Source organism: Varanus komodoensis, unplaced genomic scaffold, assembly GCF_004798865.1.
Source record: "Varanus komodoensis strain SLA01 unplaced genomic scaffold, ASM479886v1 scaffold2, whole genome shotgun sequence".
In the NCBI taxonomy this organism is placed as follows: domain Eukaryota; kingdom Metazoa; phylum Chordata; class Lepidosauria; order Squamata; family Varanidae; genus Varanus; species Varanus komodoensis.
The window spans coordinates 1873211-1897107 of record NW_025335568.1 but is presented as its reverse complement, the minus strand read 5'-3'; the positions used below and the strand labels follow the sequence as shown (position 1 = coordinate 1897107).

The window sequence follows — 23897 nt, the reverse complement described above, 5'->3', positions numbered from 1 at the left end:
GAAGGAAGGAAGGAAGGAAGGAAGGAAGGAAGGAAGGAAGGAAGGAAGCAAAGCGAGGCCAGTGGGTGACAGAGTCGGCCAAAGTGCCACTGGAGGGCCCCTTGCCCGGGCAGTCCTGGGGGAGGAACCATCGCCTAGTGGTCAGCCCAGATACCCTGCAGGGGGCTCTCCTGGCACGGCTTGAAGTGCAAGATGGAAGATCGAGGCCCCCCGCCAGGTCCCTTGCTCTGATTGCAGGTTACAAAAAGGTTGTCGGCTTGGCACTGGTGCCGAGTTGCTTCACTGCCAGCACATGAGAAGTGGGCGTGTTTCCCCGGCCCTGACATGCAGACGTTTAAAATGCATGATCGGCGCATGCATCATAATCAGGGATGTCTGGAGGCGTTACTTAGAGTTTATGGAAAGCACAGAGCTCTTTTGCAGATGTTTGCCCAGTAATCGTACAGCATCCCTGCGAAGTAGGACACTGTTTTGGCTTCCCTTCTGCAGATGCACTCTTAGTCTGAGTGACGGGGGCTCAACCGCGGCTCAGGATTCGAACCAGGCTCCTTGGACACACTTTGGGACCATTTTCACCCAAGCAGCTTCCATCAGCCAAATCTTATCACTGGATCACATCTCTCCAGCTCGAATCCCTCCGATCATGGCTTTTTTGTCCCAAATTCTATTCTTGAACAGAACAGAATTTAGGACATGAAGAGACTACAGATAAAAGGCAGAAGCTGCAGGAAAACGAGGGCTGAACTGAAACCCAGTGCTGTGCTCCGCTCTGCCAAAGAGTGCACGGTTTTCAACGTTTCTTCCCCTGCTGCTTCTCCCAGAACTTCAGCTGAGTCTGTCTGAAATGGGCACGACGAAGGCCACGGGGACCTCCGAGGTTAACTGTGTGGCCAAGGGGTGCCCGCTCACCCCCTTATCCTTTGCCTGGGCACACGTGGGCCCTTTCACCCCACACTGACAAAGCACATGTGCCAGCGCTGGCCTGCAACGCCCCGCCATTAAGGCTGCCGTCCGACACACCTGGGTGGCGCTGGCTCACCCCCCCCCCCCCGTCCGCGCACACGGCGTGTGCCACGGTGCTTCTGCTCTGGGATCTTATTCTGGCACGGAAATTCTTGGCTCAGCAGTGTCACTGCAAGTGAGACGCGTCTTGGAATTGGCAGACGAGCAGGAGCCAAGGATGCGATGTGGCTGCAAAACCCACAAGTGCTATTCTGGGTTGCATTAACAGAAGCGCCTCTTCCAAGCCATGCGGAGCCCCGGCTCCTCTCCACTCGGCCCTGGCGAGGCCTCATCTGGAGTCCTGGGCACCACAGGTGAAGAAAGATGCAGTCCAGAAGGAGAGGGGTCGGAGGGGGTCCACAAGGATGCTCTGGGGAGTGGAAACAAAGCCCTGTGAGCAGAGATGGGAAGGACTGGACTTGTTTAGCCCGGAGAAGACGGAGGGGAGGCAGGATTGCTCTCTGCAAATCCTTGAAAGGCTGTCACAAAGGCCAGGATCTTTTCTCGATCATCCCAGAGCGCAGGACAAGGAAGAATGGGCCCAATTCACAGGAAGCCGGATATCAGGAACAATTTCCTGCCTGCTAGGAGCAGTATGACCACGGAACCCATGACCTGTGGAGCTGGGGGGCTCTCCCACCCTGGGGGGATTCAAGATGCAGCTGGGCAGCCCTCTGGGCGGGACGGCTTAACCGGGAGTCCTGCCCTGGGCAGGGCTTGGGCCTCATGGCCTCGTGGGCCCCAGGAACTCTACTCCCCTGCGAGTGTATGATCACAGGGTCGATTTATGGACAGGATTGCCAGCCAAGGAACCACACGTCCTCAAAGGCACCAAAGGGTGTCGTGGGCGCAGGTCTCCATCCCTGCCTTTTCTTGCCTGAACAGCAAGGTAGCAAGTACTTCAAAATGGCCTCACGGACCATCCCGTTACCTGCTATTCCTCCTCCTAAAAGACTCAGCCGGACCAGATGCCGACTCACACAAGCCTGCGGTGCCACCTCGGAGGCGTGGAAGCGGGGAGAGCTGACGGTCCACCCTTTTCCGGGGAGAGCTGTGTGCTGGCCCCTGGGCCAAAGCCAGCCTTCCAGGTCTTCCCGGCGGGCTCTGCCCCATCCCCAGATGGGTGGTGTGTTTCTCCATCCCAAAATCTCAAGAGCCACTCCCAGGGCTCAGTTCTGGCTGCCTGCCCCTTTCCGTAGGCCCTGCCCACCTGGGCTGTGCGGCCCCAGGAGCTCTCGCAGATCCCAGCCCGTGGGCTGCCAGAGGCTGACGCCCCGCTGAAGAGCACCTGGAGACCGTGGGACACGGACAGACGGACAAAGAGCCACGGGTGGCCGCGCTGGAGCCGCACCCTCTGTTAAGTGGCCTGCTGGTTAAACCAACTTCTAACAGTAAAAAGACCTTCCTCTGTCCAGGGCCTGAGCGACAGGAGGCCTTCGGAAAACATGCGTGGCAGAGAGGCCATGCGCGATCCTGCTAACCCAGAAACTTGATCTCTGTAAGGGAAAACGACGCGCGCGCGCGCGCGCGCGCACACACACACACACACACAGGGAGCGAGAGGAGACTTCCCACCGCAGCAGGGTCTTTGGTTTTGAAAAGCAGGCGGCTTTGGAAACGTAGCGCGGCCGGCCGAACCGGGCCCGCCCCCCTTGCGTGGGAGACCAGCTCTTCCGAGCTCAGCACAGGCTGCTCGCCCAGCCGGGCGTCTTGGCCGCCCTCACCCATCCACCCGCGCCTGGCTCCCAGCTGGAGCCAGAGGTGAGAGCAGGGGAGCAGAGGGGAGCTGGGGGCGGCCAGCCAAGGGCAGCCCAAACCGCCGGAGCGGGTGCACCTCACGGCGTCTGGCCTCCCGCGTGCCGGCCTCGTGTGATGCCAGCCGCCTCGCCAGTGCGCCTGGGGTTTTGTCGGGGCGACTGGCAGAGCGCCACTGACCGTGCATGGCCTGGAGGACACGACAGCCTCCCGTGGGCGCTTCTGCCCCGGGCGTGGGCTCCAGTCCCACAGGCCTGGCGGCAAAACAGCTCCGCTTCTTCGGGCCAGGGAGGCCTCGGAACAAAGAGCAACGCAAGAAGAACCACGGCCCACTCGGCTTGCCTTGCGCCGCTCGGTGAGCTCACGGCACTGCACCGGAAACCCAAGGATGGGGGCCGACTGCCAAGCCTTTCCCAGACTAAGAGGTTCTGGAGCAAAAGAGCTTCTTAGGCTGGAAGAGGGCAGGGAACCCACGGTTACGTTTTCATTGCACAAGGCTGGAACGGATCCGCTTTCATGGCAAAAGGATGAGAAAGGTCACAACAGGAGGCGAGCGGAAAGAGCGGGCTGCAATGAAGGCCGGGAAGGCCGGCGGTCCCCATTTCTGCTCAGACCGGTGCTCCTCAGCAGCAAACCTAACGCGGAAAGGATAGGTTTGGGGGTTTTTAGGGTGTGCCCTGCTTCATGGTGCAGAAGCCGCCCCGACGGCAGCTCCCCACCAGGCCTGGGAAGAAAGGCTGCCGGGTGGAGACCGTGTGCCTTCCTGGAGCAGAACGGTCCTGGTGGAGGCTGTTATTCCTGCTCCTGGGCCCTTTTCTCGGAAAAAGATACAAGGTATCTTGCAAGAGGGAATGCAGTATTCGCTTATTTGTTCAATAGGTATGTTTGAAATATTTACTAAATGTTTATTCTCTGCGTAAATATTTACTACTTTACTGAAATGCTTGAAAGACTTCTCTGTTTGAAATAAAATTCCAAGACCTGATAAAAGATCCAGTCGAAGGCGTCAGTCGCAGACTCTCCAATGCGCAGAAGCACTCCAGAGACGGCGCTCCTGCCCCAGGCGGGCTCCCAGGGAGGAGTTGCCGCAGTTCAGGGGCCACCCCTAAAGAGGCCCTCCCCTGGGGCCCTGCTCCAGAACGCCCCCATCCCCGAGGAAGCGCTTGGAGGACGTCCTCCGGGTCCGGGCTCCTCCGTGGATCACCCCGGCCTCTGCCAGTCGGGCGCACTCATCCTGGGGGAGCGGCGCCCCAGGCCCAGTGGGGTACTCACCCGGTAGGCGGCCTCGCGCATGAACTGCTTGGCTGGCTGCTTCCAGATGGCCGGCACGGTGATCACCCACCGGATGGCGTCTCTCTCCGGCAGCACGGGGCACTGGTCCCGGAGCTCCTGGGAGGGAAGGAGGCACGTCTAGCCTGGCGGAGCTGTGGGGGGGGTGGCTGGGGAGAGCCGGGCGCCTGCCCTTCCTCAGGCCACACCATGCAAGTGCAGCCCCCGGGCACTGGGCTGGGGGCGCATTTCTCGGCAACCTGTGCAGCTGGACACGCGGACGCCTGAGCCTTGACGGCTCCCCGGGCGCCTGGCTGGAGCTCCTTGCCCAGCCTTTGGAGGGCCCCCTCGGCGGACTCGGGGCTGCGGGATGCAGCTCGAGCCGAGAGACAGCAGGAGTGGCCGGATGCCCCGAGGGGGCTGCTTGGGAGCCCCGACTGCCATCAGCCCTTGAGGGGGAAATGCATGCTGCCTGCCCACGCAGGGTCCAAGTCACCCCCTCTCGTAAGGACCACCCCCCATGCCACTTCCCACCAAACCAGCTCACTCCCCCCCCCACGTGGCAGGGTGCCCACAGTGCTGCAGGGACCTCTCTCCCAGTGGCCGCCCAGAGGAGCCCCCGAGGCCGATCTGGGTGACCGCGCAAGCGGCCGAGCCTGCGCCTCCGGGGCCTTGTGCCAGGCTCCCCAGGCATGGCTCCCAGGATGCCTCTGAGGTGGGGCTGCCCCGAACGCCCGCCAGCTCCAGAGGGGCAGCCAGCTCCGAATGCAGCTGCAGGATTCTGCGGGAAGCCACGTGCCCGGCTAGCTCGGATCCCAGCCCTTGAGCCTGCCATCCCTTGGCTGCTGGGCTCTGTGCAAGGTCCTGGCTCAGCCTGCAAAGCTGGAGGTGGCCTGGACCTGCCCGCCCCTGGCGCTCCTTGCCTCACCCCTGCCCTGCTGCCCGGCCGAGCCTGGAAAGGCCACTGGGTCTCCCTGCCAGCCAGACAATGCCCGGAAGGGTCTTCTGGAAACAGAACCTCTGTCCTGGGACGAGGGGGAAGCCGTTGGACGGGCTATTCTTGCAAGAATCACCAGAGAGGTGCGGGTCAAACCAGGGGAAAGGGCGGGGGAGGGGCAGGCTGCAGCAGCAGAGGCGAGGCGACATTTGGAAAGGGGAACAGAGGAATCACATTTCGGGAAAAAGGTGCCCTGAGGCTTCTCATGCAGCACCCCAGTCACTGTGGCCAACTGGTGGCCTGCGAAAAACCCACAAGCAGGACATGAGGGCAAGATCACCCCTTCACCTACGTTTGCCAGCAACCGGTAAGTGCAGGCAGCCTGCCTGCACCCCTGGGTGTGGCATGGAGTCATGAGGACTAGCAGCTTGGGGAAAGATTAGAAATGCAGAGGAGAGGCTTCACCTGGGGAAGAAACTGAGGAAGGGATGGGGCAGGATCTCTCACCCCAGAGCAGAAGCGGCAGCTGGTATAAGGGCTTCTTCTGACAGCCAAAGAGCTACGCAAAAATGTTGTGCTCTGCCGCGCTCGGCCTCTGCACTCAGGGCAAGTGCCCCTGGCAGCCCCCGCTCACCTTCACCGCCTGTTGCTTGAAGAAGCGGAGCGCGTGGGCAAAGACCTCCAGGGCCGGCACCTTCTTTCCGTTCACTGCTTCCAGCTCGGTTTTCATGGTCAAGTCCTGGCAAAATGGGACCCCCCCCCAAAAAAAGATGTTAGCCTCAGAAAGCCCACGTGCCGCGTTCTGGAGAGCCCCCTCACCCGGCTTTTCAAGTCCCAGCCTTGGACCTGGAGGACCCGGAAGACAGGTGGGGGGCAGAAATCCTGCTGGGGAGAGCACAGAAAGGAAGAGAATCCATCCTGGGAGGGCCCTTGCCTCCAGTTCCCGAAACCCAGGGGAAATTTCCAGGGAAGGCAGGGGGGAACCAGAGACCCCTACCCTTGACTGCAGAACAATGGGATCCCACTGTCGTCTCCCGTCTTTGGAGGTGCTCCAGTCCAGCCCTCTGAGAAAGGGGCGAGGCTGCAGCAAGACCCTTCCTGACACGAACGGCCACCCAGCCCCTGCGGCCACCCCCCCCCCACCCCCCAGGCCAGCCCTTCCCCTGGCAAGCGGCCCATGCCATTTGGACGGTTCTCCCAGTTGGGCTGCAGCCTGCTTCCTGCAGCGTCCACCCACTGTCCAGTCCCACTCCGTGGGGCGATGCAGGACAAGCTCGCCCCATCTTCTGCACCTTTCCGAGAGCGGAGGGCGGACAGCGCCTCTCCTTCCCAGCCCCCTGTCCTCTGGGCCTGCCCTACGGAGCCCTTTCCACCAGTCCTCACAGCATCTGGTTTGCAGATCCCTCCCCACCCAGGTCAGCCTCCTTCCACACGTTCCAGTTCGCCAGCACCCTCCCCGTGTGTCGCCACACAGCCGCCTTCCCCGCCCACTGGCCACGCTGTCCCGAGACGGAGCGGGAAGCTCGCCCCTGCGACAGCGGGCACCAGGTTGGGGAAGCTCGCCCCTGCGACAGTGGGCCCCCGCCCCCCCCCCCCCCCCGCCAGCAGAGCCGGCCTCCACAGGTGAACTCACGCTGGTGCTGTGGATCTTCATCTTAAACTTTTCGAAGTACAGCCAGTCGCGAGCCTCGTCCGGGTCGAGGTCGTGGTAGTAATCCCTGGCCGTGTAGCCGAAGCTGTGGAAGGCCCCTTCCGGAGTCAGGAGCAGGCTGGTGGGGGTCTTTTGGTGGGCGATTCCGGGGTCCCCTCCTTCCCACTTTCTGCAATCATGTCCAGAGAAAGAGGCCATGTGCTCTGGGACACTATTGCTTTCCTTTTGCTCTTTCTGCGACTCGAGTAATGCATTTGCACAAACCCAAGAACATTGCAAATCAACGCCAGCAGACGCAGCTACAGGACGGGGAATTAGGCTCAAGCACGGCTCCGTGCACATCCGTCAGTGTGGGCCTTTCCACGCCAGTGGTCCCTAGCCCTTCCGAGCCATTGATTTTCTGTAATCAGCTGGAGGTGGATTTAAAACAGAGATTCCGCGCAAACACGCCATGCGGTGCTGAAAGGCCAGCCGTGCCCTTGCGTGGCCGAGACCGGCCTGAAACTTTCAGGCAGAACTATGTCCCCGTCAGTCAAGATTTCTGGCAAGAGCAGGTTCTCTCTCTCCTGCCACGGCTCCCCTTCCGGGTGCACAGGCGGGGAAAGGCTGGCCTCGCATTCACGTCCTGCCCGTTTGGCTCCTGCGAGGAACCCAGGGTGGCCTGTGGGTTGATGAAGGGCCTCGAAATTTCCCCGGGAATGCCTCCTCTTTGCCCCGCTCTGCCACTTTCCCCTTCCCATAAGGGATGAAAGGAGCAATTTGAATATCATTCCTCATTGTCACCACCACCGCAATCAAATGTCATTGTGAAATAATATTTTAGACTGAAATAATGTTACAAATCAACTCCACACATCCAGCAGGGCGGCTGTTCCGCACAATCACATGCCTGGGCGTGATGGGAGTCGGCATCCAAACCGTGGAGGATGCAAGTTGGAGAACGCTGGTTTGGAGCCGCCCTTCTGGCTTGCAGGGCCGTTCCCACTTGCACTGAGCGGGGCCTGTGCAAGAGCCGCTCTGTGGATTCTGCCAGCCGCGTTGTGAACCCAAAGCACACCACCGGGACTGCAGGATTTGACTGGGGCTGCCCAGGCAGCAGGTCCCGACCGAAGGGGAGCTCTGCTGCAGACGCACCACTGAACTGGCCTGGACCCCTTACCCAGGGGGCATTCGGCAAACGTCCCCCACCAGCTTCCCACAGGGGGGATTTCAGATGGGGGCTCGCAGGGGAGGGACAGAGGGGGGAGCCGAATGCGAGTATCGCTGCAAACGTCTATTCTGGCGCGGCAAAATACCTCATCATGTGGATGGCTTCCGGGTCACTGGTGAAGCTGAAGGCGTAGCCACTGGAGGTCGTGCCGAAGTCGATGGCCACCACCACGGAGAAGGGCGTGGATCGGCACATCCGGATTTCATTCCGCTGGAAACACGAGGCAGAGGGTTCGGGGCCTGGCGGGAGATGCCGCCCAAGCCGAAATGCAGAACCTGCGCTTGGCCCGAGCCTGGAGGAGAGCGTGGCATTCTCGCCAGCCTCCTTTCAAGCCCTCCTCCCCGCATTTGGTAAGCTAGTGCCCCAGAGAGAGACGCTTCACGTAACCTGAGGCACTAGTTTATTAACGTGCAAGGTGATTTTTATTCGGGGCAGCATTTAAAAAAATGACATCCCACCTGGCTGACCAGAATCCTAGTTGATCAGTTGAAGTAAACAAAACAAAACAAAACATGGAGCCAGGAGGGTTTCCTAAGCCATCCCCCCCCCCCCCGGTTTGCTTGTCTAACCCTGGACACAGAGAGCCCAGCTAGTCATGACTGCGAGGGGGGGTAAGATTTTGCTGCAAGAAAGCCAGACCAGTGTATGCCTGCTTAAGGCTCTCTCCTTAGTGACGGTTTTGAAAACGTGGCTGGAAACGTGGATAAGAAGAAAGCTCATCAGAGCAAACTGTTTGCTTCTCCCCTTTTCATTCCCCTTGGGGGGGGTCGCTCCATAATGCGGGGGCAGGGACCCTGGGGGTGGCCGCACTTGGCCCCCTCTGCAGTGCCAAAGGGCAGCTCACGGCTCCACGTTGGAGGAAAGAGGAGCAGTGCCAGAAAAGCTGCTCAGCTGAGGGAATCTGTCAAAGGGAAGCAGATTCAGATTTTGCCTGCTCCTTCCCGAGTCTTTCCTCTGATCCACCCTTGCTAAGCTTTTATCTACCATGAAGAGGGCGAGATATTGTTACCGAAAAGGAGCGCCGGGAGCTTCCATGTTCTTTCATGGCCATAAGCGATTCTGTTGTTTTGAGGATGCAACGGGGACATTTGGTCTACCCCTGGCCCCACTGACGTTGCAGCCACCCTGCAAAGCTATCCGGGGCTACTAGCCCGGCTGGCCGCGGGCTCCCTCCTTCCCCAGAGGCGGCCTGCTGAGCAGCTGGGCAGGAGGCCTTGCGCCGTCAGTCCGGCTTGAGGGATCCTCTGGCAGCTGGGTTGCCAGGGCGTGAGCAGAGTGCTGGACCGGACGGAGCTTTGGCCTGGCCCTGCAGGGCTCTCGCGTGCTTATTACCCAAGCATCCACGCCAGCATTCAGGGGAGGGGAAAGAGCACTTCTGCTTCGGGGGACCTGGGCTTGAGGAGCAGGCTGGTTCTTAAGCCACGAGCGCTTCCTGCTTACCGGAGACGGTGACGGCGTGAGTGGAGCAATGGTGCAGCTCTCGTTGTGGAGCCCGGGGGAGCGCGGCGGCGACGGAGTGCGGGACTTTTCGCCATTTGTACCTGGCAGACAAGAAGAGGCAGACGTTGGGGAGCTCCTTGATCCCCACACCTATTTCTCCAGGTGGTCAGGAGTGGAATCCAAGCGTGTCGGTTCGGATGCATCCTAAATGGCCCGTGCAGGTGCGAGTGGGCAGACGGGCCAGTGACGTGCAAGGCAGGGAGAGCACACTCTTACCAATGCTACCCTGACGGGGGGGAAAGGGCACCATCGCAGCTTTCAAGCTCCAAATCATCTGCCAGTTCCCAAAAGGACCTGGAGCAACTGGACCCCCGCTTCCCCCTCGATGCACTGGGGAGAGAAGAAGCCTCTATGCAGCAGCACTTCCGGTGCGCCAAGCATGCGCCAGTCTCAGTATGACTCATGTTACAAATCTGATGCGCTTAAATGCCCCCTTCGAAGAGTCCCCAGCACGGAAGGTGCCAAAGATCCCCGCAACCTGGTGAAAGGAAACCCACCGGCCTTTTAGGCGTGCGGTGGAAAGGAAGTGGAGCGCCCCTCGGGAAAGCGCTGCCGAGAGACAGGAGGCGGAGTGGAGCACCGTGGGAGACCTTTGCTCATCCACAGTGAGTCTCTGAATCAGATCTTTGCCTCCCATGGGATTTACCCTGAGCCTGGAGCTAATGAAGCTGGAGAAGAGTCAGCCCCATGTGGAGGCACCCTCAGCACCCTGCAGCAGCTGGCAGGCAGTTCTTTGTTCCCTGGGGAAGTCCGGAGAGAGGAGAGGAGAGGAGAGGAGAGGAGAGGAGAGGAGAGGAGAGGAGAGGCAGACCCTTCCTCCACCTATCCTCCATGTCTGGACTCAAAGCTGCAGCAGAGCAGTGGTGCAGAGCACAGGACGGGAACTCAGGCGATCTGGCTCTGGTCCCTGCTCAGCCATGAGTTCACTGGGTGACTCTGGGCCAGCCACAGACTCTCAGCCCAACCTACCTCACAGGGCTGTTGTTGTGGGGATAAGAGTGAGAACAGGAGAAGGAGAACGATGAAAGCTGCCGTACAGTTCCTTGGAAGAAGTAAAGGTGGGAAGTCAGTACAATAAATGGCTAAATAACCCTACCGGGGAAAGGAGCCCACGATTCGGACAGGTAACTCCAGCGGCCCTCTCACTCCCTGGCCAAGCCAAGGCAAGCCACTCATTCCGACGCGTGAGCCAGGAGGCCCCCCCAGCAGGGAGAAGCAATGTGCACTGCCCCTCGTGCGTCAGCCACAGCCCTGGCCCAGCCTGGCCGTCGCTTCCCTGCTGGCGAGCATCTCCCAACCCGCCTGCCAAAGTGGAGACGCCTGGGGCCGCACCAGCAGCACCGCTGCCGGGAACCCATGAGCTCAGAAGCGCCCGAGCACCCGCCGCTGCCAGGTGATGAACCTGGTCCGGCCAGTCTGAAGCAGCGAGTGGTAAAGCCTCTTTTGGACTGTACCACAGCAGCTTGCCGTGGGAGGAGGTATTTGCCAGTGCTTCCCCATGGGCTGAAGGAGACTTGCAGCGGGCGGCACGTCCGGGAGAAGGGCACCTTCTCCGTCAAAGTGCTTGACATTGTTTGCTTGTGGGTGGGGGGCTGGCCCACTTAGACCCTTGAGGGAGTGCCCTGGGTGCTGCGGCAAAATGGCCACCCCGCGGGTGCCCATTTGCAGAATGGCTGTCATGGTGGGCAAAGCCAGGAGCAGAACACTCTTTTCCCAGAAGGCAAGCCAGGAAAGCGAGAAGAAAAGCGGTTTGCACAAGAACAAGACAAGGCAGAGAGGCTGGGCCTGCGCTCCCAAACACAAAACCACGGCTTGGCGCCCAAATCAAAATACTGCTGGGGGTCACAACTCAATTTGCAGCCTGCTGGCCTCCCAATTAAAACATCCTGAGAAATAAAATAACAATCAGACCACAGGCCTCTTCTTTCCCCCGCTGTGCAGCTTTTTGCTGTGTGGGGAAAGAGATGCTCAGGAAAATTACTCAAGAACAGCCACACTGAAAAGAGGAGGCTGCTTCCCTGGCTAATTGCAAGGGCGTCGGTGCCCCCGCCCCGCCCCTCTTCATCTCTTTTGCTCCTTGCTACTGCCTGATGCACGGATCCTGCCCAGGCAGCCCCCAAGGCGATTCCGGCACCCCCAGGCCACCGCCAGCCCAGGCCACCGCCAGCTCAAAATGGCCCACAGGAGGAACAGCGCCACCAGGCAGGGCCGCATGCACAAATTCACCCACATCGGACTCGTAGACTCATAGAATAGCAGAGTTGGAAGGGGCCATGAAGGCCATCTAGTCCACCCCCTGCTGCCGCAGGACGAGTCACTCCATGCCACTCAGGTGGCTGCCCAGTTTCACCCTGAATGGCTCCAGTGTGGGAGAGCCCCCACCTCTCCAGGCAGCTGGTTCCCCTGTCGTCTTGCTCTGCCGGGAAACCGCTCCCGATTTCTAGCCTGAATCTGGGCTGTGGCAGCTGGACTTGATTACCGCGTGCAATGCGCTCTGGTATCAGCAAGGAGAGAGCCTGACCTTCCAGCAGCCTTCGCCAGGGGCTTTTGGGGAAGCGCGGGCGTGGAGCTGCAGCCCGGGAGAGCGCGCCCGACCACCCCGTGCGGAGGCGCGCGCCCTCCCGCCCGTGGCCAGAGCCGGCCGTGCGGAGCCCCTTGCCCGCCTGCCCACGCACGCCGCCCCGTCCCGCGCCCGTCGGCACCTCGACCGCACGCCCCTCCCGGCGCATGGGTCCAATTAGGCGGGCGCGTTAATTGCTCCCCGCCCGCCCCCCCCCCCCCCGCGGAGCGGCTCCTTGGCTGACAAGTTCCAGCTGCGGGGCGGCGCGGAGGCGGAGGCGAGGCGAGGAGGGGCTGCCTCGGCTTTGTCCCGCCGCCTGCTGCCCGCCCGCCCGCCCGTGGGGCCTCTCCCGGCGCTGGCGAGGGGCGGCCCGGGCCGGGCCGGGGCGCCGGGGCTCAGCCTGGGTCGCCAACGCGTGAGACGCCCCCGCAGGAAAGGGGGGCAGCCCCCACCAAGGGCCACCAGTGCGGGGCGGTCGTCACCCTTCCAGCCGTGTTTTGGCAGGGACGAGTGAGGGGGGGGGGGCAGGCGGCAACGGAGCTTGCCAGGTGCCCAGCCTGGCCCCGCGGGCACGGGGGCACCCGCTAATCAGGAGCCGCTTCTGGCCTGGGGCCAGCGCTCCCCTGGGCCGTCCGCCATCCGATCTGCACCGGGGAGCGCCCCACTGCCCCGCAGAGCGCAGCAAGGGTGTGGGGCCTCGGTGCGCAGAGGTAGGGGCTTGGCTGGGGCCTGGAGGCAAGGCCCTGTCCCGGGCTAATGCAGTCCGCCCGGGGATCCACCCTGTGATCCACCAGGGACCACTGGGAAGGGTATGGGTGCCTCCCCCAGCCTAAGGCAGGGCATGCAACCCCCGGGCCCTGCCAAGCCCCCTTCGGCCTCTGAGCCGGAGTCTCCGGACGCCTGCTAGAAACTCCCAGACCTCCACCGGGCCCCTCCCCTGCCCCCCTCACCGAGGCAGCGATTTTAAAAGAAGCGCAGCCCTCTGAGACCACCAGCACCCCGACAAGGCAGCTTTGGGGGGTCGGTTGCTCCACCGTTGTGTCTCTGAAAAGCTGCACTTCATGATCCCATTAAGAATGAGCTTTTTGTCCTTTCCCAAATGGGGCTCCTGGGATTAGTCACAGGAGCGTCGCGGCTGGAGCAGCATCGCCTCGTGGCTCCTCGGCTGCTCCTTAAGTGAGTTTTCCTGTCTCCAGTGGCTGTTGTGTTAATATTTCATTTGTAACAAAAAGGAGAAGTCAAGCAGGCGTTTGAAAGAAACTGGCATGGAAGCGCTGCTGGTCCTGCAGGGGTGGGGCAGCCCCACACTGGCCTTCCGACGGGTGTTTGTGCGAGGAGCGGAAGGGGGTCCCTTCAAAAGGGACTCGGTTTAAAGCATAAGCAGCGTCTCTGGCAATGCGCTGAGGCAGCCACATTCCTGCAAACAAGATTCGGTGCAAAACGATGCAAAGCTCCCAGTAAATAAGACGATGGCATTTGTAAATAATGCATCGCCCAAGGAGTGAGCCGTTTGGGCGCCCGGACTGCACTGTGCTAAAGGGATGACGGAGGCCTGCACCTAGGCGATCCTGCCTCCTCCCCAAGCAAGCGTTGCTTTCTCCTGGCCCCGGCGGGCTGGCTGGATGCTCCGCTGCTCCCCACCCCTGGACTGGGCGGCTGTGAGGAGGGTCAAGGCTCGCTGAAGCCTCCGCGTTGGCCACAGGCCAGCTCCTGATTCCTGGGATTTCCGGAGGTGTAGCCTGCACAGTTTCAAAGCATACCTGGGCAGCCATATGGGCTAGAAGCTTTAATTCTTGTAAATGAAAACTAGGGTATTTTCATGCAGTGTAAATATATGCATCAAAGGCTGGGCTTCACTCTTGCTCCTGCAAACCTGTGGCACATACATGCATACGTACACACACAGAGAGAGAGAGAGAGAGAGAGAGAGAATGAGAGAGAGAGAGCCAATTCTAATCTAAAATAGGATAAAAAGTGAAATAGACTGAAAGTCAGCAGCTCTGGGAGAGGGCTGCATCGAGAGAGAGAGGGAGAGATGGCCTGGCAAAGGTACTTCAGCATGCTTCATATCACAGCTGCTCCAGTGCCCCGTGGGCATCATGCCCAGAACATTTCCATCAGATTGCGCTGCCCCCGTTTTGCATAATGGTACGGGACAAGCCACCCCGTCCCGGACGACCTCTGGGCTTCCAGCCGCACCAGCGCTGTGCCCATTCACTGTCTTGGTTCATCAGTGGGTAGGCCGGTTGCACTGCATCTGCCAGTCTCACAAGCTTCCTCCCTCCCGCAGCCGGGCTCCTCTCGGACGCCCACCCCTTCGGAGAGGGTCCCAGCTCTCCTGCCTGCTGGGAAAGGCCAGGCTTCTCCCATTAATTTACAATCACCCTTCTGTAGGTTTTTGTTATGCTGCATTTAGGGCCCGCCTTTCCTCCTCTCGTAAGGATGCCAAGACGCTCACAAGGTTCTCTTCCTCTCCATTCCATCCCCACAACACCATCCCAGCGAGGCGGTCGGGCCGAGAGGCAGCGCTGGGCCCTAAGCCACCCCGTAAGCTGCAAGGCTGAGTGGGGGCCAGAGCACGGCTCTCCTAGGTCCAGCACCCTCACCACTGGGACACAGCACCAGCGTCGACCGTGGCTTTTGGTTTGCAGCTTTTAATGAGTGCGGGTGTCTTATAATTCTGTTCATTTGCTTTGTGCGATTCCCCCCTTCACTGCCGCACTGCAAACGCACAACTGAAGGAAAGGCACCCAGCAGGATCTGAGAAGAGGCAACGGATCGAGCCCACGCCTCCGAAGGTCCCTCTCTAAGCAGCCATCCCGCTTGGCTCCCTGGTTCTAACGTTGGCTCAGCAGCGTCTTCAGACGCTTAAATATTTCTCAAAAGCTCAGAAACGAGGCGCAGCCGAGGCTACCGGATCAAAATATCAGAACCAGTCAACCCCGCTTTTCCTTGCCTTGGCCTGAGACCAGCAACGGGGATGTCAGCAACGGGCGGGCCCAGCCCAGGAACCGCCTGAGGCGAAGGGCAAAACGTCACCTGCCAATCTGGGCAGAGGCGGGTGTGCGGGCAGCGCTGCCAAAGCGCCCGGGCCCAGCAGGGCAGCTGTCCTTTTCGACGCCTCACTCCGCCTCACGGCAGGGCCAGCCCCGCTCTTCAGAGGGCTGGGCTGCTTGCCCAGGGGGCCGGGCCAGCCCTGCCGTGAGGCGGAGGGCACCCGGAGGCCTGGACTGAGAAGGGCACCGCGGGGGCACACCTGCCCTCTTCGCCTCAAACGCACCGCAAACGCACCCCAACGGTCTGCAACATGCAAGTCTGATGCCAAAATCCTTCTGCAGGCTGAAGCCTCGGCTAATGGCAACGGAAACCTGCCCCACTGGGCACAAAATGGGAGAGAAGGTGGGGGAGCGCCCCGCCACCAACAGAGCGAGGCTCCGGAGCAGATACTCAGGGGTTTGATGGCCAGCTGGCCAAGATGGAGAACACTCTTCGCAGGGGGAACAGCTGAAGAACGTGTCCCGGTGCCTCCGTGGGCACACAGATCCAGTTCCTCGGCTGCGCAGGTCCTGGCCATAAGTTTGGAAATCAGGTGATTATATGAATGCTCCTCTGGGCCTTTGATGCATTTAATGGGTGCCCCCTGGGGCTGCAGTGTTTCCTGGTTGTTAAGCAGACTTAGTGGCTCCCTGAACTGCGGAGGATGGTCTGCGTGGGGCGTCTGGTATCCTGTTGCCCTTCCAAAGCCAAGGGCTACACGAAATAGGCTCCAGTCCCGGGATCAGCCGCCACAAGCAGAAAGCTGTTGACGTCTCCGCGCCATCGTGCATTTCCTTACCAATCTGGAGCGTGTGCATCGTGGGTTCAAGAAGCGTGGACATCCTCAGGTCCCCTTCGGCTGAAAAACAGGCCAAATGGTCAAATGATACGGCGCCCTTGATAGAGGCTCCTTTTGAGACAACTTCAGGCAGGTTTATCTCGAACAGCCTGGTCCCAAACGCTTCCCGAAGGCTGCCAAATGCGGAGCGCAGCCACCTGTGCCTGGACACATGCCCTCCCTTCTCGGGGGGCATCTTCTGCCTGCCAGCCCCCACTGGCCTGGGGCTGGGCATGGAGCGCAGGCGTCATCATGCCATCGAGGGGGGAGCGCCCCTCCTGACATCCGCACCCAGTTGTTCGCCTTCCAGATGTGCCGGATGACCGTCACCATGGGAATCAGAGATGGGTGGCACCCAGTGGGAGCTGTTTCGGATGACAACTTCCAGCATTCCTGAGCCCTGGCCGTTTTTGCTGGGGCTGATGGGGGCGGAGGCCGCTTGGGTGGACAAGTCTGGCTCTGGTTCCGTATTCCTGAGTAGTGATACTGCGAGATTGGATTCCTGTTGGAACAGAGGTGGGCAACCGTCTGCCCCCAGCCCAATTTCAAGCGCCCCCTGCAGGTGACTCTTCCCTCCCCGGTACACAGGCCTCTTTGGGAATTCCCTGTCAGGATATGGGTGGATTTGCGGACTCTCTCCAAAGTAAACACGGATCTTCCTGTCTCAGCACTCAAGGGGCCAGAACACCTGCGACTGCCTGTGCGTTTAGGACAGGCAAAGGAAGCGCGGCCCACGTGGTCGTCCTCGCTGCAAAGGGCACGGCACCATTTCCGTCAGACGCTGAGGGCCTCCGGCACGGGGCCGAGCAGAACGAAGGGGCTTAGGCCGTCCCTGTGCGGGGCTGGCGCAATCAGTGCGCAAAAGCAACAGTCCACCTAATGGAAATGCCTCGGCCGGAAGCGGTGCGCACCGATTGCCGGAGGCCGGGACGCACCACAGGAAGGCGCAGGCCGTGCCCTGCTTCCCACGTACGGCCCCGGAGGGAGGGCCCCGTGTCCGGTGCCGAGCTCGTCCCGAGTGGGACAGTTTCCACGAGGGTGTCTCCCTATAAACAGCGAGGCAGGAACGGGTGGGTCGGCAAGAGAGAACGAGCGCGGAGCTATCTCTGCGGCTCGAGGAGGGGCCTGTTTGGCACGGGGGACCTACAACCCCGACACAGAGGCCGGGGTATCATCAGGTGCTGCCGCAGTGAAGAGGCTGCCCTTGGGACAAACCTCAGTGCTGCGCTCACTCACGGCCTTTCAGGCTCCGGCTGCGCCCAGCCACCCCCAGCACACTCTCCGCTTGATACCGTGGCCCTGATGAGGGTGGCAGTATGTTGCGCGGCGCCCCGGGTGTGATTTTATGGCTCCCAGGATTTTTGATGTGGCTGGGGCTGATGGGAGTTCAAGCCCCCAATGCCTGGAGGACACCTGGGTGAGGAAGCCAGGCTGAGTTTCGCTTTTGGGCTCAGGCACCAAACCGGGTTTGAATGTCTGGCCTCCATTTCCAGAGGGTGCATCGCAACAAAGAAAAAGACCTCTGAGCAGGTGCAGACTACCTTTTCTTCAACTCACCCTACCCTCCTGTATCTGGACTTCTAATCAAAAGGGTACAGCCCTTCGGCTCAAGGCTCCATCCTCCCATTCAAAACAGGGAAGGGCAATTTTTTGGGGGGGGGGATTGTCCCCCAGGGCATACCCCTGCCCCCATCATGGCTGGTTTTTGTTTGTTTGGCTCCACAATTCTGCAGTGGCACAGCAGCAGAAATGGGTCTATTTTAATTTTCAGCCAGTACATCATGGAATTATTATGCTCAATGGTTTATTGATATGACCCAACTCAGTGATCCTATGAAACCCTCAGCTTCTTTCTGAAGAGAGAAAATTGCCCCCTTTTGCTGCTTATGCCCCAATTTTGGTGACAAATATGGCAGCAGGGGTGAGGGCAAGAAAGAAGGGGGTGGGGAGGCCCATGTTGCCCAGCCCTGCTTTAAAGCGCAGTATTTTAATTTAAGCATCTTTAAAGTGACTGCCCACAACGAGCAGCGCTCCTTGCACTCCCCTTTCCACGTTTTGCTTCTCTCCTGTCTTTCATATGTTCACCTCTTCAACCTCACTTTGGTTAGTGAAAGTATTCTGTTCCCTGTGATGCAAAAGGCAATGCGAATACAGATTATAATTTCCATCTGTGAGATCAAAGGGCATCGCTGCAGAAAGAACCACAAAAGTTGGATGGGTTGAAGCTGCCTCGTTCCCCTGCCCTGGTGGAAAAACACACCGCAGTTTGAGTGGAAGCCAGTCAAACAACCCCCAGCTCACATCAAGGATCCCTGCTTCTTCCTGGAGCGATTTTTGGCATGCAGAAGCCCTGGCCCTGCAGCCCCCACCGTCCTGCAAAACATGCTCACGAAGTTCGCTGCTGGAGGATAGGGCTTCTGGACACTTCAACGATCTGCTTTCCGCAGCGGAGGGGCCAGAACTGAACCCGCCGAGCGAGACCTGACTGAGGACGCGAATCTTTGCAGGCTGCAAAGCTCATGGCTGCGAAGGACTGGAAACCGCCCAGGATCCTACCGAGCGCAGCAGCCTTCCTGACCTGGCACGCTCCAGATGTGTTCGGTTACAACTCCCAACGTTCCCAGCCAGCATGGCCATTGGACGCTGTAGTCCGAAACATCTGGAGCGCCCCAGGTCAGGGGAGGCTGGAAGAAAGCGCGGCCGAGAGAGAAAGCCCCCAGTGGCGGCAGAAATGAGCGCCGTGGTTCGTTTCCGAGGGTGGGACAGGGAGAAGATGGAAACGTTTGGCTGCTGAGGCCTCCTTCGCTGCGTGCCAGGATAAATGCTTTCGCAGAACAGAAACCAACAAGCTTTGCTTTGCATGTCCGGCCTGTTGCTAGCCGGTGATTCAGGATGTAACCGATGCCGGAACGACAGGAAAACCTTCCCATCCAGGGCCCTGCAAAGGTTCGTATTTCGGCACCCAGCTTCACAGCCCGGCCAGCAACACGGCAAGCGCTGGGAATCTGGGAGCTGCAGGCCACGGATCCATCAGGCCCCCATCTGGGGCAGGCTCAGGGCTAAAACGGTGGGGGAAAGCACACACCTGCAAGCTGTGCCCCCGAGTCTCCCCACGTCAGTCCCGGGCATTCCCTTGTTGAGCCACAAGGCCCAAAGAGGGTTCCAGTTGCTGATCTGGTGGGCAGCCGGGCTGGAAGCCTTCGCGCCAGGCGAGCACGCCCTCAGCCCACTGGCCTGCCACACTGGTCTATGGCCCACATGTGCCATAGCCCGCCCTTGCACACCAGGGACCCCGGGCAGGGAACACCAGCTCTGTGCAGCGGAATTATCAGTACAATCAACCCACAGGCAGACGCGATCTTGTCTCTGCGCCCCCCCACCCGAAACCCGAGTAAGCACACGGGTCTTCACCGAGCACCTAAATGACAACGGCACGGAGGACGACCCAATCTTATTTGTTGAGTTAGTTACAATTAGCTTTTATATGCCACCTAATATTCCACGTCAAGACAGTGAACAGTGATTTTAAACAGCAGCACGTTAAAAAGAATCACAAGCATTAAAGTGACACATTTCAACAGGCCAAAATGGAAAGTCCGAGAAAGCAAAGGGCAATTGTAGTTCCTGAAATCTCTATTGAAAGAGTCCCACCGCAGGAGGAGCCATTACCAAGAAGGCCCTGCCCTGGGACGGCCTGTGGCTGGCCCCTGCAGATGGCACGAGGGCTCCAGGAAAGCTGGAAGCAGCCAGCGGCAGAGTCAGGCCAGGGCCCACAGCACCTGCTGCCCACCACCGACGGGCTGATCACAAGGGGGGGCTGTGCAGGGCGCCAGCTGCCCTGCCAGGGGCCAGCCAAAGGCAGAAGCCAAATGCAGCTCGCTGCCGGTTCCTCTCCCGTCGCTCTGTCCCAGCCCGTTATCTAAGGTATCCTGCCTCAGCACATGGAGGTTCCACTGAGTTATGGTGGCCAGCAGCTGCAGATAAAGCCCCTCCTGCACAGGTGTGTCTGATGCTTTTGAAAGCCAGGTGCAGTAGGGGCTGCTGCTGACCTTGATCCCAGGGCGCCCTCAGGGTGGGGGGCGGGGGCAGGAGGGGACGCTGCGGTTGTCCTCCGAGCGCCAGACGGGCCCTGCGGGGCCAGACCAAAGGGAGGTGGCGGAGGGAGGGCACGGGAGCAGCCAGCGTCCCGCCACCTCTGGCCACCTTTTGACCTGGCCCGAAACAGTCACCTCCTGCGGCTCAGGGGTGCTTCACAGGGAAAAGGGTTCCCACCCGGGAAGAACACCCAGCCCTGCTGCCTCTTTGGGGGTTTGTCCTCATGTGCTAAGGCAAGTTTCTTGACAATCCTAGAATTTAACTGTATGCTCCATCTTTGGCTGCATGTCCTGACATCACACATTTCAGAAACAAAGAAAGACAGAAACCAGGGGCTGCACACCTTCAGCACAGCACCAAGTTGCCGCCCCGCCCCCACCTCCCAGGAACATTTCTCGTTTCTCGTGGTTGCGGAGATCTGGAGTGGGGGAGCGGCTTTTCTTCGACACGTTTTGGTCCAGTCAAAACTCCAGCGACTCTCCGGCGCCTGGCCCACATCATGGGCTAGGAGGTGCTCTCAAGGCACCGTCCTCCGCCGGCGTGGCGACCTTCAGAGGCCCACTGCCCAAGCATCTTCCCTGCTCAACATGAGCACGGATCGGAAGGGAGGGGAAGGCACACGAGGCCTGGGCTGCAGGTAGGACAAGGCGGCAGACGTGGCTTTGGGGCTGAGCGAGGACAGCCAAAATTCTGCAGGGGCTTGTTTCAAGGCCACCGTCTTCCCCGCCCTTCCCAGCTCAGCCTTCAACAGCCCCCTAAGCAACTAAACTTCCCTGGGATTCACACCCAGAATGGAAGGGTGAAACCCAGTATTCTGTCGTCCTTCCTAATCCACTTCTGGAACCTTCTGTCATTTTCCAGCAATATCCCAGCACATCTTAAGAATTGCCAGCATCCGCTGTGTCAGTTGCAACTAGCAGAGCGGGAACCAAAGTGGATTGGCACGGGCTGCTGTGGCTGAAAGGGTGGCGTGACTGGCAGAAATGCTACAGGTGAAGCTTCTCCGAGTACTGCTTTGCACTGCTGAGGGAGGGGCAAGCACACCCCACCACACAGCCTCGCAAAGAACAAAGGCGGCAGCCCTGTGGCAAGCCGGCGATGCCCTCCAGCTGCATTTGCGCCCCGCCTTCCGATCTCGCTTCCTTTCCCAGTCTGGTAACAGAATTCTGACCCTGACCAACGCTCAGCATCAGACTGGACTGCAGCCAGTGTGGGAAGGGCGAAGGAGACGCCCTCAGCCAGCACCTTGCGGCCTTGGCTGACCGGGCGGCTGCATCCTTTCCCAACATCGTTGGAGACATCCCTGGCAGCTGGAAGTCTGCGGCAGAGGCTGGTGGGGCAGCCTGATTCTCCCAGATTCCGTGCCCCCAACTGCGGGCATGGCATTGCCTGACCTGACCCACCCTTCCTCAGGCCAGTGCCCCAATCCTTTGCTCAGGGCATGGGCGGCCCCTGCCACCTGCCCCATCCACCCCCCTCCTCCCCTGCACGGCCGCAGAAGGTGGGCTCCTGGATGCCCCGAGCCTCCGAGGCAGGGCTTCAGCTCGAGGGCCGGTCCCGAGCCCGGGACCACACCTGCTGCGCCGTCACACCCGGGCCAGCTTCGGGGCAACCCCGCTCCGGCCAGGCCACCTGTGTGCCGGCCCTGCCTGCCTGCCTGCCTGCCATGCGTGGCTGCCCCCCGGCCTGCCTGGCCCACTCAGGGCCAGGCGGCCTTGGGCAAAGAGGCGCCAGGGGCCGCGTGTGGGCAGGGCCCAGGTGTTGCGGCGGTGATGCCGCCAGCCAGCCGCCCGCCCGGCCTGCAGCCCCCGCACCCGATGGGGTCCTCCCGGAGCCCCTCCGCCTCGCCTCCCCGAGGCCTCACCTCTGCGCCTTGCAAGCGAGGGTCCCGCCAGAGGGCCCGCCTCGCCTCGCTCGCTCGCCTCCCCGTCCCAGCCGCGCTTCCAGCTCGCTCTGCCTCTCTCGCTGGCTTCCTCTGGCTCCCTCCGCACCCCACCCCCTTATCCTGGCCCGGCCCAGCCCTGGCTGTTTCGCAGGCGGCGAGCCCGGCTGCAGATGTGCGCGGGGGGGGGGAGCGGAGGCTCGGCCTGCCATTCCGTCCTGCGGCGGGGCCGCAGCCTCCCCGCCTCGCCGCCCTCCCGCAGCAATGCCTGCCCCCCGCCCGGCACGGAGCCGCTCTCCACTCCCCCCGAATTCCTCTGCCCGCGCAGGAATGCGCAAGAGGCAGCGCGGGCGGGGGAGCCGTCGCGTCCCGAGGCGGGCGCGCGGAGCGGGGCCCGGGCAGGGCAGGGCAGGGCAGGGCTAGAGGCGACCCGCGTCCTGCAGCGCGCCCCTCGGCTCAGTCCTCTCCTCCCTGGGCAGGGGGGGGGGGGGGGGGGCGGAATTAGACGCCCGCCCCGCACAGGCCCGGCGAGCGCACGGCCTCGCATCGTCCTGGGCCATCCTCGCGCATCTGGCCTTCCCGTGGCGGCGTCCCCGCGCGGTTTGTGCGGGGCGTATGAACAAGGGGCATGTTGGTGGGAGGGGAGCCGTGGCCTTTCGGGGCGCGGGAGGGAAGCCCTTTGAGCAGAGCGGCTCTTGGAGGGTTTCTTTCGTCGCCTGCTCTGTCCTGGTGAAGGAGAAGTGGCTGGTTTGGGAGCGGCGCTCATACCTGCGAAGCTCCTGAAAGCAGACTCTTATCTGCACACTCTCCCCCTTTTAGGCTCCCTTAAAAAGGGAGTTTTGGGGTTTACGTGGGAGATCTTCACAGGTCGAGCACAAGAAACTTCACTGCAGAAAGCCTGGAGCACCTGGAGCGACGAGCCAAACGTGCCATCCGTTCGAGATGAAGTCAGCTCGTCTGTCCTGCGCAGCCCCTGCGCGTCTCCGTTTCATGCGGGATTAAATCCCCGTGAAACGGGAAGGAAGCGGCCCCCACCAAAAGCTCGGGCAAGCACCCTGGAGCGATCTTCATGTGTATTTCCCCATAAGTGTGGGTCCCCTGAATTTCTCCTCCCTGCAGCCCACCGGTAGATGTTGAAGGAGTTTGGTTTTGTATTGTCTGAGTAGCGCATTTTGCAGATTCTGACCTCCTGGTCTAGCATGTTTGTTGGAACTTAATTATGCCCTGGATTTCATATTTCCAATGCAATTCTTGGCTCAGAAATACGGAAATATTAAAAATGCGTATTTTGCGTATTTTGAGTGAAAAATGTAACTTGAAATGTGCATTTGGGAGGAAAATACATTTAAAATATGTACCCAAGTACATTAAAATGCAGATTCCACACAGTTTTTAATTTGCATATTAATGCATAAATAGGGCTGGATGAATTCACTGAAAAGTTGCAGGGAGCAGAAATAGACCTTTGGCCTCAGCCTCTGAATTTACGAACAGAAAAATGTGCTCAGCTGCCAGCCACCTCCCCTGCCCGCACACCGAGGAGCCATGTCGGCTTGGGCATGCTGGGAACTGTCTGCCTAAATAGGCATGGGGCTGCACCATGATTCGCTATCTCTGTTCATCCCCATTTCCAGTCCGGGAAGGAGGGATACTATTCAGCAAAAGCGGGCTGTGGGTGAGGGCAGAATTAACCTCAGCAAGTGCATGTTCCCAGTGTTATTGAGACCGTATAATGGAAAACATCGATCCTTTATCTTTCAGTTCTCCTCTGAGTTCCACTGAAGGCTTCCAAGTGGGCCAGAATGTAATGCGAGTGAGTGAGAGTCTCACAAAGGGTCCTGGATGGCGTTTGTTTGTTTGCTTTTCAACCTTAAGTTCAGTGCAGGAGAGTTCAGGATACGCAACCGCAAGGGTGGAGTGCTTAATTAATTAGTTCTTCATTTAAAATATTCCCATCCCATCTTTGTCTTCACATGATAATTGAGAAAGTGCTCGAGGGTGCAGCGTGCACATGTTCAGACAGAAAAAGTCCCGCAGCTGCCAGCATGAAAAGCAACAGAAAGAAGCAGAGACCGTAAAAGCATCCATGGCAAAACTAGGAGCCAGTGAAGCAGTATGTATGTATGTATGTATTTATTTATTTAAAACATTTCTATGCCGCC

General features: G+C 60.0%; 1 protein-coding gene across 3 annotated transcripts in view; it reads right to left on the bottom strand.

The window, feature by feature from the left end:
- The window catches only part of HSPA12B (heat shock protein family A (Hsp70) member 12B), a 31073-nt gene extending 9276 nt beyond the window's left edge, over nt 1–21797 (bottom strand). For 2 of the 3 annotated variants that reach the window (XM_044429556.1, XM_044429555.1), the window contains exons 1-7: nt 21718–21797; nt 15720–15779; nt 9265–9365; nt 7910–8034; nt 6597–6783; nt 5598–5702; nt 4030–4146 (exon numbers count right to left, since the gene is read on the bottom strand). In XM_044429556.1, the coding sequence (XP_044285491.1) occupies nt 4030–4146; nt 5598–5702; nt 6597–6783; nt 7910–8034; nt 9265–9365; nt 15720–15762 (678 nt within the window). In that variant the 5' untranslated portion in view covers nt 15763–15779; nt 21718–21797. Of the gene's footprint in view, nt 1–4029; nt 4147–5597; nt 5703–6596; nt 6784–7909; nt 8064–9264; nt 9366–15719; nt 15780–21717 lie in introns of those variants that run through there. The other variant, XM_044429557.1, reaches the window with a different exon arrangement.
- Nucleotides 21798–23897: the final 2100 nt, after the last annotated feature.